This window comes from Limanda limanda, chromosome 8 (assembly GCF_963576545.1).
Source record: "Limanda limanda chromosome 8, fLimLim1.1, whole genome shotgun sequence".
Lineage (NCBI taxonomy): Eukaryota > Metazoa > Chordata > Actinopteri > Pleuronectiformes > Pleuronectidae > Limanda > Limanda limanda.
This window is the reverse complement of record NC_083643.1, coordinates 8860245-8876722: the sequence shown is the minus strand read 5'-3', so window position 1 is coordinate 8876722 and position 16478 is coordinate 8860245. Positions and strand designations below refer to the sequence as shown.

At 43.5% G+C, this 16478-nt stretch overlaps 1 protein-coding gene across 1 annotated transcript; it reads left to right on the top strand.

The window, feature by feature from the left end:
* The first annotated feature begins 4835 nt into the window (after window positions 1-4835).
* phlda2 (pleckstrin homology-like domain, family A, member 2) lies at window positions 4836-5904 on the top strand. Its single transcript, XM_061076557.1, has 2 exons — window positions 4836-5385; window positions 5502-5904. The coding sequence occupies exon 1, from the start codon at window positions 4936-4938 to the stop codon at window positions 5350-5352; it is 417 nt and encodes a 138-aa protein (XP_060932540.1). The 5' UTR covers window positions 4836-4935; the 3' UTR covers window positions 5353-5385; window positions 5502-5904.
* The last annotated feature ends 10574 nt before the right edge of the window (window positions 5905-16478 follow it).

Here is a 16478-nt window from a genome sequence, read left to right as displayed (position 1 = left end):
GCGGCTTCTTGCCTCGACATGCCCGCCAACCTCGGGTCTTTCTGGTCCTTCCACCTGCTGTCTCCTTGTCACACCTCCGTGCCCCATGGCCGCGAGGCTCCTCCACACTGAAGTCAACAAGGTAAAAGAGAAGAGCAGATGTGACTCTCTTTGTGTTCAGTTCCTCACAGTTTATCTGTTCTTTTCACAGATCAGACACACGTCCTCTGCTGCCGTCGCTGACACGTTGTGTTATTTCCTCTGTGGAGCTGTTGTTTTGTCTGTGTGGAGACAGTGAGAACAGCAGGGCCGCTGATATGAAGCCAGGGTTGTCACGCACCTCCACCGATACATCACACAGTTTGATTCCCCCTCCGGAAATACATGTACTTTCCCACAAGCCCGAGTAATGAGAAAAAACTGAGTTTTACTGCAACTGTAACTATGTGGTCACAATATGCGTCTTGTGATGTTTTGAGCTCAGCCACAACTGGGACTGTCTGCCGCCTATAAAGTGGAGCGATTACTAAAGATGCACAACACGGCACCGAAACACATCGAAATGCATTAAAAACTAGAGCGGCACTTAGTCGAGGGCACACTGCCCCCCCCCCCTCCCAAGGCCCAACAGTCCCTGACATTCAATGAACCTGCACCAAATTTTACAGATCAAGACCCATGAATTATTCTCTGAGAAATCTGTGAAAATTCCTGTGTTTGGAGTAAAAACTCTTCCCTGACTCAAACTGCATCAAATCACCAAGTTGGGGGGAAATCCACTCAGTTGTTTTTGTGCAATTACGCTTACAACAAACAAACAAACAAACAAACAAACAAACAAACATCTAACTAACAATCTCACAGACGAGTGAAAACATAACCTCCTGTTCAGTAATATATCTGCATTTATTCATTATTCCCCAACACTGTTCTCCATTGAAATAAACGATCAACCTTAAACACACACAAACAGACACAACATATTGAACCAGTGAACACACACACACACACATGCACAACCCTCTGACTCACACACCTGGCCCTCCTTTGGCAAGCACACTCCTCCACAGCAAGGCGCCGCCTGCGGGTAAATCTGCGTCGAGTTTCCGCCACAATACCATTCAAACAAAAAACCCACATACAGTGTGTGCACATGTACACAACACAACACAGGCGCGTCACACACACGCTGCCAGGCAACAGTCAAGAAAAGCTCCTGGTGCAAAAGAAAAGGGGGTAAGGAAGTGAGCGCCCGGAAGCTGATTTGACTCAGTGCACACATGTGGTTTCCTTTTCCTTTGAGCCCAGAGGATTAACAAGGCACCACATCCTACTCCCCCCACCCACCACCACCACCCCCCCGTGCAGGTGGCTATACTTTGCAGACTGGTTATCGAGCCCATTCACCGCCAACCTTGGGTGCTGTCTGTGCCTGTGGGATCACCGGGGTGTTGATGTGTGAACTCTGATGGGTGGTCTATGGGACACGGGGTAATTTTAGTCCCTCAAGGTCACCTGGTAATTTGGATAATTGCTGGAAAAACGTGTGGGTGTGTGTGTGTAAATATTTAAGTGTGTGTGTGTGTGTGTGTGGGCTGGGTGGGGGGGGGGACTTCCTGAGGGAAACTGGGGGCAGATGTTTCCAAAACGTCTGTGAGTGCAGACTGATATAGAAGCAGACAGGACAGCCTGAAGTGGGTCCTTGATACACGTTCACCACTGTTAGCTCTCATGTGATGTGTCTATTTGAACTAGACACCGCGGTCAGCGTGGTGTCTGATTGGCTGTCGGCACTAGGCCAGGACAGGCCAGGACAGGACAGGACAGGGTGGGACAGATTGGGACAGGGTGGGACAGGCTGCACAGTAAAGACTCGATGACATCTGTCTCCTTACAACCTCCTCCTGCTGATTCACAGCGGCTCCAGGAGCTCAGTGGAACACATGCTGTCAGTGTGTAATGAGTAACCAGGCCTGTGTGAGTCTGTGGTCGCTTTGTGTGTGTGTGTGTGTGAAGGGGGCGGGGCTCGGCCTCGGGCGCGGCGGACGTGAGGAGGAAACAAACGGAACACACCTGTAGACTGATATCAAAGTCAATGTGTAGCTTTCATCTGAAGTCACCGTGAGCTGAGCCCCGGTCATGTGACGGCTGTAAAACGTCATTACACAGATTATGTTTCTTCTTTCAATATCATCAACATGTTATCAACATAATATTATAGTTGATAAAGTAATTCATCGCTGTTTTTTCTTTTATCGCAATCTTGTTTTAACCTCTGATATTGCTTTATTATCTATTACTAAGGACATTATGATGTGGGGTTTGTTTGTTTTATGACATTTTCACTGATTTCCAACTGAATCATTTGGTTCTTAATGCAAAAAAACACACACAGTTAAGAAGCTGATTTCTATGAGTGTGTGAAATTTGATACAGCTCGACTGAATATAGGGTTTGTTGCTTATAATAGCTTTACTGAGTGACATTCTAATCCATTAACTGTTTTACATCCCTGTTTGTTCTGTTTTACGGGTTCTGGTGTTAATAAAGTTGATTTTTATTATCAATATTAAAGGGATAGATGCCGATGGAGTGTTTGAGTCTTCAAAACACTGTTGGAGTTTCTGTGGTAACCAAGGAGTAAAACACAATGTAAAGGGTTAGGATTAGGGTTAGCACAGGAGTAGTATGGAGACATGTTAGGTTTTCATCTGTTGTTTTATTACATCTGAAGAAGGAGTCACCAGCTACTTCACTTGTTTTGGCTTTGGCGCCAATGCTGTTTACCCCTGAGACTCCAAAATGGTTTTGTTGACTCAAACACTTCACCCACCACCTCCATCGGCACAGTGGTGAGTGGATAATGATTGGGTTTTTATCTTTTGGTGAACTATCCGTTTTTATGTGTCATCTTTTAATCACATCGTAACTTCTATATTTGCAGACAAAAATGTTTACCAGACAGGAAGTCTTCAGAGTTTAAACTACGGATGATGATGATGATGATGTGTTGAAATGGGCTGCTGAGAGTTCAATCTTTGTCTTAGATACCTTTAGTCAGAAGATGAAAATGAGGCAAACCCAATGACACTTCACATCCACTCCAGTTCCAACCCTCTCTGTAAACGATTTGGATTTACAATTTCACAACCCATCATGAGACGACTTTGAACTAATTCCACCTAATTCCTGTAAGGCAGCAGACTGTTTGTGTGTATTTATGCTGTATTTGTGCTTTTTACCCCTGAGACTCCAAAAGGGTTTTGTTGACTCTTGACACTTCACCCACCACCTCCATCGGCCCAGTGGTGAGCTGATAGTGAGAAGTTTTCATCTTTTGGTGAACTATCCGTTTTTATGTGTCATCTTTTAATCACATCGTAACTTCTATGTTCGCAGACAAAAATGTTTACCAGACAGGAAGTCTTCAGAGTTTAAACTACGGATGATGATGATGGTGATGATGATGAGGATGATGATGATGATGTGTTGAAATGGGCTGCTGAGACTTCCCTCTTGGTCTTAGATATCTTTAGTCAGAAGATGAAAATGAGGCAAACCCTAATGACACTTCACATCCACTCCAGTTCCAACCCTCTCTGTAAACGATCTGGATTTACAATTTCACAACCCATGAGACGACTTTGAACTAATTCCACCTAAATCCTGTAAGGCAGCAGACTGTGTGTGTGTATTGACGCTGAGCCGGAAAATGTTTTTGGACTGTGTAACTGCTGAGCTTCATAACTATCTGCGCTTTCCAGACACATTGTGACCCGGTCTCTTTCTGGAGCTGTCTGATGAATCCTCTGCTCACCGAATGGAAACGGCAGCTTGTGTGTCTGGTGGGAAACCCAGTGGCTTGACAGGAATAGCAGAGCAGTATTTAAAACAGCACTGATGTGAATCCTGTTTAGTCTGAAAAAAAAGGTTACTCTTTAAAAGAACCAGTGGAGAGCAGGGTGGCACAGATGGAGGTTTTAAAAGGAATGAATTACCAGGTATATGGGGGGGTAGAGGGTTGGGTGACTATGGACTAAATCTGAAGTGGTACATAGCTATTAATATTGAGGTGATATAATATATAGTAATTGTTGATTTTCAATCATGAATACTGACGTCTGTAAATACACACTTAAATATATTTCCCATATTATATTCTTGCCAGAAGTGCCTTTTGAGTACTTAATGCTTTATGTACTAATTTCTAGTTTTTTATCTGGAAAACTTTCGTCTACTGTGCGTAATTAACCGTATTAAACCGACTCACTTAGCACAGAGTGGGACAATATTTGCACTAATCTCCACAGTAGGATGTGGATTACTAATTAACATGTATGCTGTGTAATTAGGTATTTCCCATATTATATTCTTGCCAGAAGTGCCTTTTGAGTACTTAATGCTTTATGTACTAATTTCTAGTTTTTTATTTGGAAAACTTTGGTCTAAAGTTTTCCAAGGAATTCCAAAATCCCTTTGATTTCACAATTGATATTAATGGTTCATATGCCCAGGCTGACTTTTACGCACGTCCTCGGCCATGTGCGCACTGTGCGTAATGAACAGTATTAAACCGAATCACTTAGCGCAGAGTGGGCCAATATTTGCACTAATCTCCTCAGTAGGATGTGGATTACTAATTAACATGTATGCTGTGTAATTAGGTCCACGTTAGGACTTCCTCTGCCCCCCCTCCCTCCTCTCGCCATAGCTTCCGCCCACACGCAGCCTTGAATTACTCCACTGGCAACTGTGGAAGCATTCCCAAAGCATCTGACGTCAAGTGGGACGGGCCCGGGCCGGAGGAGACTATAAAGCTGCTGAGCCTCCTTCCTTCACACACAACGCAACTCTGGATTATCAGCGACCCGGTGGAGAAGCTCCTACCTCGGGCTACTCGGAAACGGCACAGCAGGGGGGCTCAGCAGACCACCTGCCCAACTCTAGACCACTACGATGAAAATGTCAGCGGCGGAGCTCAGCGAGGTCCTGAAGGAGGGAGAGCTGGAGAAGAGGAGCGACAGCCTGCTCCAGTTCTGGAAGAGGAAGACGTGCGTGCTGACCACGGACAGCCTGAACATCTACCCGGACACGCAGAAGCGCTCCCGGGGCAAGGAGCTGAAGCTGCAGGCCATCAGGAAGGTGGACTGCGTGGAGCGCACCGGCAAGTTCGTCTACTTCACCATCGTCACCACGGACAATAAGGAGATCGATTTCCGGTGCCCTGGCGAGGAGAACTGCTGGAACGCGGTGATCACCATGGCACTGATCGACTTCCAGAACAGGAAGGCCATCCAGGACTTTAAAACGCTGCAGGACCCCGAGAGCTCGTCCCCGGGACAGACGGAGAGACGCATGGCGAGGGCTCCCTGAGCGGAACTCCGGCTCTTAACCACTCCTAATATGGTGAGGGACCTACCGTGACGCACAGCTCTCAATGTGTATGAATGAAAACCTGTGGGAATAATCATTATGTGTGAGAAGCTCAAAACTAATCATTTCTTTCCTCTGTCTTCCTCCAGCGTCACTGTGGACCATAAAGAAATAATACGCGGACCAAAAGGAAGACGAGGTATCCGGTCCAGAGATGAAGGATTGTCCCGGACTGAGCTTTGAGAGAGAGAGAGAGAGACACAGAGAGAGAGAGAGAGAGAGAGAGAGGGGACAACTGAACCAAACCCAGAGACAGACAGAGTTTGAAAAGCTCCACACGCAGGACTGAACCCTTGAATTGTCAAAACTATTTCAAGTTTGCTCTCCCGGGAGGAATGACTCCCAAAATTACATGACGTTAATTTATTTGTTTTCCACGATATGGTGTTACTGGCGAACAGCTTGTGTTGTTTAAATTATTTACTTTTTCAAAGTGTGCTGAGTGTGTCAGTGTATTTATTTGAATAAATATTCATGCATTTTTTGACATAACCTCACTCTGTCCTCGATTTTCTTACTTTTTAAAGTGTATTTACCACTTGCTGTCAAGGTTTGTGTATTTTACTATTACAACATTGTGACATATTTGACAGTTGGTGACATTTTTTGATTGAAAAGACTCATGTGTGAGTGAGAAGGCAGGGCGGGGGGGCAGGAAAGTCCCTTTCCGCTCTGCTGTCAGGTGGAATGTGACTCATAATTGTCACTGGAGTCTTGCAGGCTGAGGTCATGACTGATATGAGAGCAGATTTGGTCGGAAGCTCGGGACACTTGAAAGAATTCCGGCGCCTTTGAACACACCTCGCTGCCTCTGAGGTGTGGTCGAGTTGTAGAAAGGGAACGGAAACGCTCAAAGGTTACACAGAAATATCCAGTTTAAGTGAGTCACTCATACATGTGACTCGATACCTGAGAGATTTGATTTTAAATGACATCTAAGCGGCTTCCTAACATGTGATCTCATGACACACTCTTGGGTTCTCCTTATCAGACACTGATTACACAGGATGTGTGTTTTGCTGCCCTGTTATCATGGAATAAGGGTTTGTCAGTGGATAAAATGTGAAACCGTGGGCACACGCCTATTTAATTACTGTTATAAACCAAGAGAGAAGCTTGAGTCATATTCGGAAAAACCAGCGCAAGAACTTCAGAAGGGAGGTTGTAAAAACACACAGCTTATAAAGTTTATGTAGATAAGATTTAGACAAATGTGGGTGACAGGCACATTTAATAAGTCAGATGTTTTGTGTGTAATTACATGGTTTTAGGATTTCTTATATATACATATTTCTCATATACTTCCTATGAAGTTGTCTTTTACTTTTATGTGCAATCCAAGGACTTTAAAACTTGATTTGTATAATGTATTTATAGAAATCAGATCACCACACATTACATTCAGCTGTGACAAGGACACACATGTGTACGTAAGAAGCACATTAGAAAATAAACTTTATTTCTTTGGCATCTTTAAAAAAACGAGTAACAACCTGGATTAAAGCTGCACATGTACAACGTTTTTGAATATTTTATTTAACCTGAACAGACACACAATCAGTGTATAAGTCCAACACAATAAGGATTTAAAAAACAAAAGCAAAACAACAACAACTTGATTAATACAATGACAAACATCAGCTAAAGATTTAAAATCAACAGGTGGGAATGAAACTGATAACGTTGGAGCTGCAACAAACAAACAAAGCCGAGTGTTCACCCCCCGCTCACTGCGGCCGTGGGTCGGGTGGATTGTAAGTGTGGCGAGCAGAAGTGGCCAAAGGTCAGAGGTGACAGAATGCAGAATCTGTGGTGGTCCCATCCCGTCCCAGTGTGCGGCTTTGAAGTGGGATCACACTGCAATGAACGCATCAAAGGGCTCGACTGATCTGAGGAGTATTACCGGAGAGCGGATGGGCCTCCTCTCTAAAAATACTGCTTCACAAATTGGCAACGGTTAAATCTCACACACACACACACACACACACACACACACACCAACACACACACACCTTTGGTCTCTGAGCCAAAGGCCACATGGGGGATTTTTTTGTCCCCACTGCTACCAAGAGAACTTTTATAGGACATTAAATGTTAAAGCTACTCATGAGAAACTGCGGCAGTGGTTTCAGAGGTCGAGCCGGCGTCACAATCTTCTGAGCATCTGGCTGCAGAGTGTAAAGTCATCTTCTCTACTTCCTCACGACACTCAGGATCAACCAGAAGGACACACACACACACGCACTCTCTCTTCCTCTCTGATCCCGGCTGCATAAACATCCTCTGACGCAGCAGCGGGACACACTCAGGCCAAACTTGCAGCCCTGGCGTCATCGCTCCATAGGCCGTCATTAGAGCTGCGCAACACTGAGTTCATTGTTAGATCCTCAAGAAAGAAAAAAAGGAAAAGGCAGTAAAATGGGGGAGGATGTAAGACAAGTGTGTGCAGCGCCGTGACCTTTACACACATCTTCAGTTCTTCTCCATACCGCGGAGTGAGCAGGAAAACGCAGAGGCGTCGATGGTAAACACGAGACTCAGCGTGTGGAGTCACGGCCGAGCGTGGGGGGGGGGGGTGCTGTCAGGTGAAGCTCGGTGAAAAGAGGAAACAAGTCTGAGTCTGCTTCATCATCACAAACCTCCCACGCACACGTCGCAGATGGTTACGATTCAGATCGTCCCCCGAAAGTAGAGGTTTGTCTTAACATGAAAAACAACCGAGGCCACGAAAGAAAGTATAGAACAGAATGAAGATTACATCAAATTTGAGACAATTTTATGCAATTAAACACAAACAACATTTTGGTGAACGTGGTTCATTTCCTCCACAGGCAGGGCCATGGATATAACTGAGGTCACTGGGGTCAAGTTTATATTCTATTTACATTATGATCAATTTGTATTGGGAATGTGTTTAAAACAGCACTAGGGATTTATAGAGGAAAGAATAAAGAAGCGTTGAGTAGTTTCTTTCTTTCTTTCTCCCCAGACAGTTTGGAGAGGGAGGTTTTGAAAAAGCATTCAGAGATTTCATTTAAAAACATTAGAAACAACATTCTATCAGGATTTTTAAATGGATCTGTACCCATATTGCACAAACTCATGACTGAATAAATGAATGAATCTATGAATCATCTTAGAAATCAACAGAAAATACAGAAAATCGCTCTCGAAATTTTAAAGAAAGTGGGGAAAAAAATCCTTGACCTCTGAGCCACATAACCAAACTTTAATTGATTCTCCTCTTGGTCATGCCCCAACCCCCAATTTTTTAGTTTCTTGCTTAATCTTGCCAATAAACAAATGAACAAAAGCAGATGAAAACAAAACCTTCTTCACTGAGATAATAACCTGAAAGTTTCCACTTCAAGGAATTTGTTTTTTGGGCAGGAGTTGGTATTGAACACTTGATCATTTCAGTAAATCCTTGTCTAGCTCCTCTGAATGTTTCATTTAACCGTGGATGTTTATCCAAAACTTTCGGGAACAACACGTGAAACTAGATATTCTAAGACCAAAGGTCCACTTACAGCTTTTCAGAGCTTTCAGCCACGTCTCATCAGCCTTCTTCACTCTCCACTGTCCTGTTATCGTCTTACTGAAGTTACACTCTCAGTTTACTGTGCCAGCTCCATTTGCTGAAGAAGATAAATCTCTTTGAAAGGGAGCTTAGATGTGATACATTTTATATGTCACGAAAGTTTGAAACAGGAAAAGATTAGTTACAGCTGGAGGCTCGACTGCTGAATAGAAGTCGTTCCAATTCTATTTTCTTTTAAAATCTTAACCTTGTTTGACCTGATCCTGAGGCTCTCCGGGCCCCTCGAGTCTGAGAGCCCGACAACCACTTAACGTCTCTGCGTAACTTACGGGTTTGCTCAGGTATGACCCATGACTCAGCGCAGCTCCCCATGCCGGACGAGGGCGTCTCTCTACTTCCTGTAAACCCGTCGGAAGCGCGATCCTTTGTTCCATTCGTTCCGTTGTGTCATTTCCCGGCTCGCTCTTCCCGTCAGCGAGCGATCTGACGCCAGCGGGACACAACACTACGCTTCATGTAAATAAAAAACCTCCTAAAACCCAAACAGCAGAGGCAGGATGTTAAGCAAAGACCCAGTGACCCAGTTTGATGACTAACAGCCTCTGAGATCTGTGTCGTTTATAATATCACCGTGACGTGAGGTTCCTCTGTGAATACGGTGCACTGTGTAATTATTCTTCTAAAGCATTGGAATGGGGATTATCTCATTCACTGCCTGGTTTCAAAGAGAAGGTATTTCAGCCGGTGACGCAGGGCTCAGGTGAGTGAATACCCAGCATACCTCAGCAAACACACACACCCTCAGGTCACGGCTCAGGTGAGGCAGTCGCCAGGTTTCTGTGACAGACGGAAGTTCAGTGAAAGTTAAAGTTGGGCTGGAAAACGAGGGTTTGACCTGAATCCAGATCTCCATGGTTCACCGCTGCTCACCATTAATCAAGCCTCCATCCAAATAAAGGTCATCTGCTTCCCAGATCTGGGAGTCTGGATAGATTGGACCAAACTCCTCTCACCCCCCCACCATACAACCACAAAGGCGTCATTCTCCTAATCGTCTGAAGCCATGACGACCTTTTATTTTGTATTTTTTTTATCAAAGCTCCATTTCTGTCTGCTGAGTCACGGGGGAAAGAACTCAGCAGATCTTGGGGCTCGAGCTGCTCACTCGCTTTAATTCAATTCAATTCAAAGACACAAATAATCTCAGGCAGGGAAACAACAATAAATACAGACAGACAACATGGGCATCTACTAAAAGTATGTGCGGAAGAAAGGATTTTCAAACCTTCCTGCTGGAAACCACCGGGACCCGTCGGAAATAACGACACAGGAACGATGATTTGTTGTTGTCTGTTTGTGACACGTTCCCTAATAGCAACCTAATAGCCGCTGACGTCCAGACCACATCCGCTCTGCTGTAAATATAGAAAGAAAAAGAAAAAAGGCGACAACAACCAGCAAACTCTAAATACGTCCCAGTAAGCTGATATTTTCCCGAACAGACCGAGTACATCTCTTGGTTTACGCCTGTTTTTCACAGAGAATCTCATGAATGTGGCACCTCTCATAGGGAAGACATGCGTGTGTATTGGATGTACAAAAAACACACACACACACACACACACACACACACACAGACATATGCTGTATATATCCACACACAGTGTCGTCAGGGCCTGCAGAGCTCCAGCAGGGGATCATGTTGCTTAAGACCCAGCTGTCGGCAGAGAAGCTTCAGACAGAGAGAGGAGACGCTGTCAGGAATGTCTACAAGTCGCTGAGGGGGCGGACGTCCGAGGGCGAGAGAGCTCCACACACATGGCAACAAAAAGATTAGTATCAGACGGAGGTTTAGAACTTTAGACTTTGGTTAAACGGAAACTGAGCTTCGATTCGTCACTGAATCATCAGTCAGGTCTCTGGTTCTGACTTTTTCATTATAGGCCCCATATGGTATAACATTTGCTAATTAAGAACTTACACAACTTATACAGAAGAGGTTTATGATAAACTCAAGTAGCCTGCTGGACATATTAAAGCTGCTGTAAGACGGATGGATGAAAAGTCCGAGCAAATCGACTGATGATCATTCCAGTTGAAATTTAACCCAAAACTATAAATATGAACGTCACGGTGGGTTCTGGAAGAGGAAGATCAGGATCACGGTATTGTGTAGGATGTATCATGTAGGAACCATGAATGTCTCCATCTGATATATGTGGAAACATTTTACAGGATAACTGAACACTGCAAGGTGACGATGGAGGAAGAGACAAAAGATCACACTTTGACTTTATGTAGGTAAGATGGTAGCAGATGAGACATGGGCTGAAATAAAAAACTCAAAGTACACGATGATTAAATTTGCTGTAGTTTACATTACACTGATGTTTGTTCAAGTATAGTTTTTTCTGGTAAGTTTGGTTTTAATTATTTATTCACATCATGATTGACACCTGACAATGACTTGTGAATGGTGCAGTGTGTGTATCGATGGAACCTGGAACCACGGCTCCCCTCCACAATCACTTCTGCAGTATGATGGAGACATTTAAGTTCCTTTTTTGTCAAATTGGAAGAAGTGGCGACGCTTTGTCAGACTTTATAAACATGGGATTCTTTGAGATCACCAAAGTCATTGAAATACAACTCTTTGATACCATGACTGATGGTTTCACAGTAATTAATTCAATAATTTGTGAGACATTTAAAGTGGAGAGTGATGATCGATGGCCAGGAACTCCATCACAATAATAACACCTCTAAACTTTAATTACTTTTAACCATACAAATAATTGTCCTCATGAACAGCTATGATACTTTGTTGTGACAATTATCCAGAGTACGGAATGTTTCGTCTGAAATCCTAACCTCCATTAACTGTGCATGAAGATGGACGACATGACAGCTTTCCAAAAGGTGAAGCCAAAGCATCTTTGTTGCCCCCTGGTGGCTGGCTGCAGTGCAGGTCATAAATCCTGCCTCCTTCATGTTAATGGATGGGACATGGACCAAACTAAGAACACCTCAAAAACCTCACATCCAGGATATACTGGCTTCATTTTGGAAAGTAAGTGGATATACGTCGTCTGTCTTTATTTACAGTCTACCGGGTCTTGTCTTGTGAAGCTATCAGTGCAGCTGGATACAACCAGATGTAAGTGATGTTAATGGGACTGCTCCTTTAACGGGTCCTGTGGGTGGAGGAGTGGAGCAGCTGGGGTTCAGGAGTCTGGTCGGGGGTCCAACTGGGCTCCAGAGGGGGAGCTTCAGTTTCCAGCACCTGCCTGAGTGGGTGTGTGAGGAGATGAGCAAGAACAGATTAGAATAACATTACATTTCCCAGGAAGTCTCATGTGAGACATTCTTCAGTCAAAACATTGTTATGTTAGGAAATAGCTGATGAACCCAAATCACAGGATGAGAAGGAGAAAATATGTTTATCCTTTAAATTAAAACAATCCGAAAGACAGATGTAGTGACAGAACCAGAAGGGAAAACCTGCTGTTCATGAAAATTACCCCCAGCTTTATTTATCACAAGTCACATTTTTCTCACAGAACCTGATTGTATATTAATGCATTTAGCTTTCTTAAGTCCAATCCTTTATTTTTCAATATTTTGGGGCTTTTTCGGCCTTCAGACGGAACCATTCACTTAGCCTGGTACGAAATCTGTAAATCAAAAGCCAGCCGCTTTCAGAAGCTCCAGCAGACAATCTCCCCATAAGAGAATAATAATTCTTTATTACAATTTTGGAACCTAAAGTAATATATTTAACTCATTGAGGTGGTTAATAACACATCTCTCTGTGGTGTGAAAAAACAATTACAGCAGCTCGGACTAATGGCTAAACGGGCCGATCTCACCCTGTGTTAAAGAAAGTGAAGAAAAAGCCCTGGATGTGCACATTTATCTAGATCTGCTCCAAAATGTAATGGGTTCTGCCTCCGATCACACCCCACTCCTCCACAAAATGTAATAGAGATTGATTTAGCACTTTTTAAGTCATCCGGACAAACGACAATGAAAGAAGCAGGTCCTTGGAGGAGGTAATGAACAGGGAGAACTCATGAGCAGTGAAAAAGGAGCAGATGAGGAAAGTGGAGCAGGGACTCGAACAGAAATGAAAGTCAGAAGTGACGATCAACTCGAAGCATGAGGGCAAAGGTCAGGTGACGCCGTGAGATTCTGTAAGGCGCCACTAAATACCTGCAGCTGATCGTCACTCACTTGAGTTACTGTAAGTTACACCCGGCTGTCGGTGCAGCCACGTGAGCAGCCGCGGCTGACACGAAACTGAAGGTGGAATGAATGCCTGTAATAACCTGTAATCATGACCCTGGGTCCAGAGCTGAGGAATTAGCTCAGCGCGGAAATTACACAAGAGCAACGAGGGTGCGAGAGAAAGAAAGATAAATGAGCGCGTAAAGAGAGAGGGAGGGGGGAATTTTCAGCAGAGAGAATATTAGATGTAACCACGTGATTTGCCAAGAGCTAAAGAAATGGATGCAGAAATTCCCCGGTGCCGCACCAAAGCTAACAACACACCAGGTCGGAGCTAATCAACCGCTGTTTCCACGGGGACACAACGCCCTGCACAAACAGTCTGCTGGAAGCTTTCTATCAGTCTTTCTCTCCATCTTTTCACTTTTAGGAAATGGTTTGACGTGAGCAAACACAACGCCAACAATGGAAAAAAGATAAAACCATTCCATTTGCATTTAAAGGTTCAGTGCGTAAGATTTAGGTGAAAGGGATCTATTGGCAGAAATCGAATATATATTAATCCTAGTGGTGTTTTCTTTAGTGTGTTTCAACAAAACTGTACGTTCTTGTTTTCTTTACCCTATTTAAATACTTTATATTTACATCGGTTGCAGGTCTTCTTTACAGAGGACACCATGTATTTTTACAGTAGCCCAAACTGGACAAACTAACATCTTTAAATTTTTTATGACATATATCAGTCCTTTAAACATATCAGATTTTTTCATAAAGATCCGTGAAATCGTTACCTTCATCCCGGAGGTTATGTTTTCACCCCGTTCTGTTTGTTTGTGGGTTGGTTTTATTTGTATGATTACGCAAAAACGTACTGGACAGATTAACACAGAACTTGGTGGAAGGATATGAATCAGGAAAGGATCCAATAAATCTTAGTGTGTATCTGAGTCATCTGGGATTTTTTTTGTTTTCACTTTCTTTAACATTGGGAGAGAGGGCTGTTTTCTTTTTGTTTCATTTTCACTGAATTTCCCTGGGAAAAATGAATGGATCTTGATGAAAGAAATCAGACATATTCAGACAACTGATATCAATGTGAGTGGGAAATTTCATGCAGCTCTACTGAGCGTCATCGTTGTTCTCTGAGACATCCGCGGAAATGTTGAAAAAGGCCCATTTCATGCAACGTTAAAGAAAATGAAATACAAATGTTTTTGGTCATGCCCCACCCCTTCCTGGGAATCAGTTAGGTAGTTTTTGTGTAATCCTTGTTACACAATGGTAATTGATTCCAGAGCAGGTTTGCCTAGTGACAGTTACATTTGAAACACACATGATTAAAAACACAATTATATTTTACATGATATTTAGTGCTGTGCAGCAGGGAAATGAAAGCTGCTCCTCTGCAGACGTCTCTTAACGTGGTAGAATGACAGAGAGCAGGAGGCTGGAAAGTCCCTTTATAAGAGGACAGGTTCTCACACAATGCATTCCTGCAGTCCCAGGTCCGACATATTGTTTCAGCGCTTGGCTCCAGCTCCCTGATCACTTCAGCAGTGTGGTATTGACCCGGCAACAAATGTCTCCATCAATCACAGCAGAGCACAGCGGAGGTGTATTGTTCAAAGACACAGCGGAGGGACTTTAATCAGCACTGATCAGGGTGTAGGCTTGTGTTTCCGTGTCTGCATACCTCCGCTGCCACCCAGGAGGCCTGCTGTGTGGGTGGATCTGGAGACGGATGGATGGATGGATGGATGGAGGGAGGGATGGATGGAGAGAGGAGGCCCTTGTCTGACACGCAGGAAGCAGACAGGAAGACACAGAAGTTTCAGTTGTGTTTTTCCCATTATTTTTAATTCCGTGGAAAGAAAACTGTTCAACTACAGAAATCGGAAAATGCAGGAAAATTATTGGAAAATACAGTTTTAAACTAAGAATGGTGTCAAACAAGGAATGAAGTCTGAACCCAAACTAGACATCCAGAGAGATTTAATGTTGAAACTTTAAATCTAAAAGTCAACATCTGGGCAACAGGAAATATTTGTCTTTCTTGAAGGACAGGTCGATCCAACCAGAAGATACTCCGGCCCTGTTTGTCACATTGATATGAATCATTGAGATATTTAACTTACCACCTTCTCGACTGCCTCAGGCTCCTTCAACCTTTTGAATCCTCAAACTGAAGAGCACCAGAGGGACATTGCTCACCAAACCCAGACTGCACTCAAATCCGGTGGTTTTATTACAAAAAGCTAAAAATCACTCTAAAGGGAAAACTGAGAGAGCAAAACAATGTGCTGAAAGATGGTAAAACAGTCCATAGAGCTGAATAGAGCTTTTGGTGATGAATCTCCCCGTGCAGAAATAGAACAAGTAAAACAAATAAACAAATAAAATAAAATAGAATAAAATAAATGGGATTCAATAAATGAAAGAGCCTATTTCATGATGTACATCACAGCAGGAAATGCACAGGTGGAATCATATCATTTCAAAAGGTCTGTTACATTTTAAAAAACCTAAAATGTTTTATGACATTTCTAATAAAAGCTCAGTCTGGTTAATCACACGATACATTGACACTGGGGCCTCATCAGACCGGCCGGAGGCTGGATGTCACTGACATTACAAAGCTGAGACTGGCTGCTTGTGTAAATCCCCTATAGAAGACGGGTATGTGAAGACCGAGGCGTAAAATAAGAGGAAATCCTGTTTTTCATGGCTCAAGGGTCTTTCCCGAGAAGCAGGGGGGGTTTCACAATGCTCCTCTCTGTCCGGACCGCCCCCCCGACCGAGCACAGTGGCAACCTTTGGCCAAATAGACTGCGGCTGTAGTGGAGGTTAACATTAATCAAATCGGACAGCACATTTAGAATGCAGCACAATCACACTTCACTAATGTAAACATACATTTTACACCTACGTGAGTCTGTGAGGATGGAGATTACTTCTGCAGAGGAAGTTGTGATTTCATCAATCAATCAATCAAATTTTATTTGTATAGCCCATATTCACAAATCACACTTCGTCTCATAGGGCTTTAACATGGTGTGACATCCTCTGTCCTTAACCCTCAGCAAGAGTAAGGAAAAACTACTAAAAACCCTTTTAACAGGTAAACATACGTAGAAACCTCAGAGAGAGCCACATGTGAGGATCCGTCTCCCAGGACGGACAGAAGTGCAATAGATGTCAAGTGTAGGAAAACATCATCAGGATTAAAAGTTTAAGCAGCATCGATGAGGGTAAACATTTTTAAGGATAACTTCAATACTATATGTCAAGCAGTCCTGCT

What these genes read in the sequence shown, in the direction of transcription:
- phlda2 (XM_061076557.1), top strand. Translation starts at nt 4,936, where the DNA reads ATGAAAATGTCAGCGGCGGAGCTCAGCGAGGTCCTGAAGGAGGGAGAG.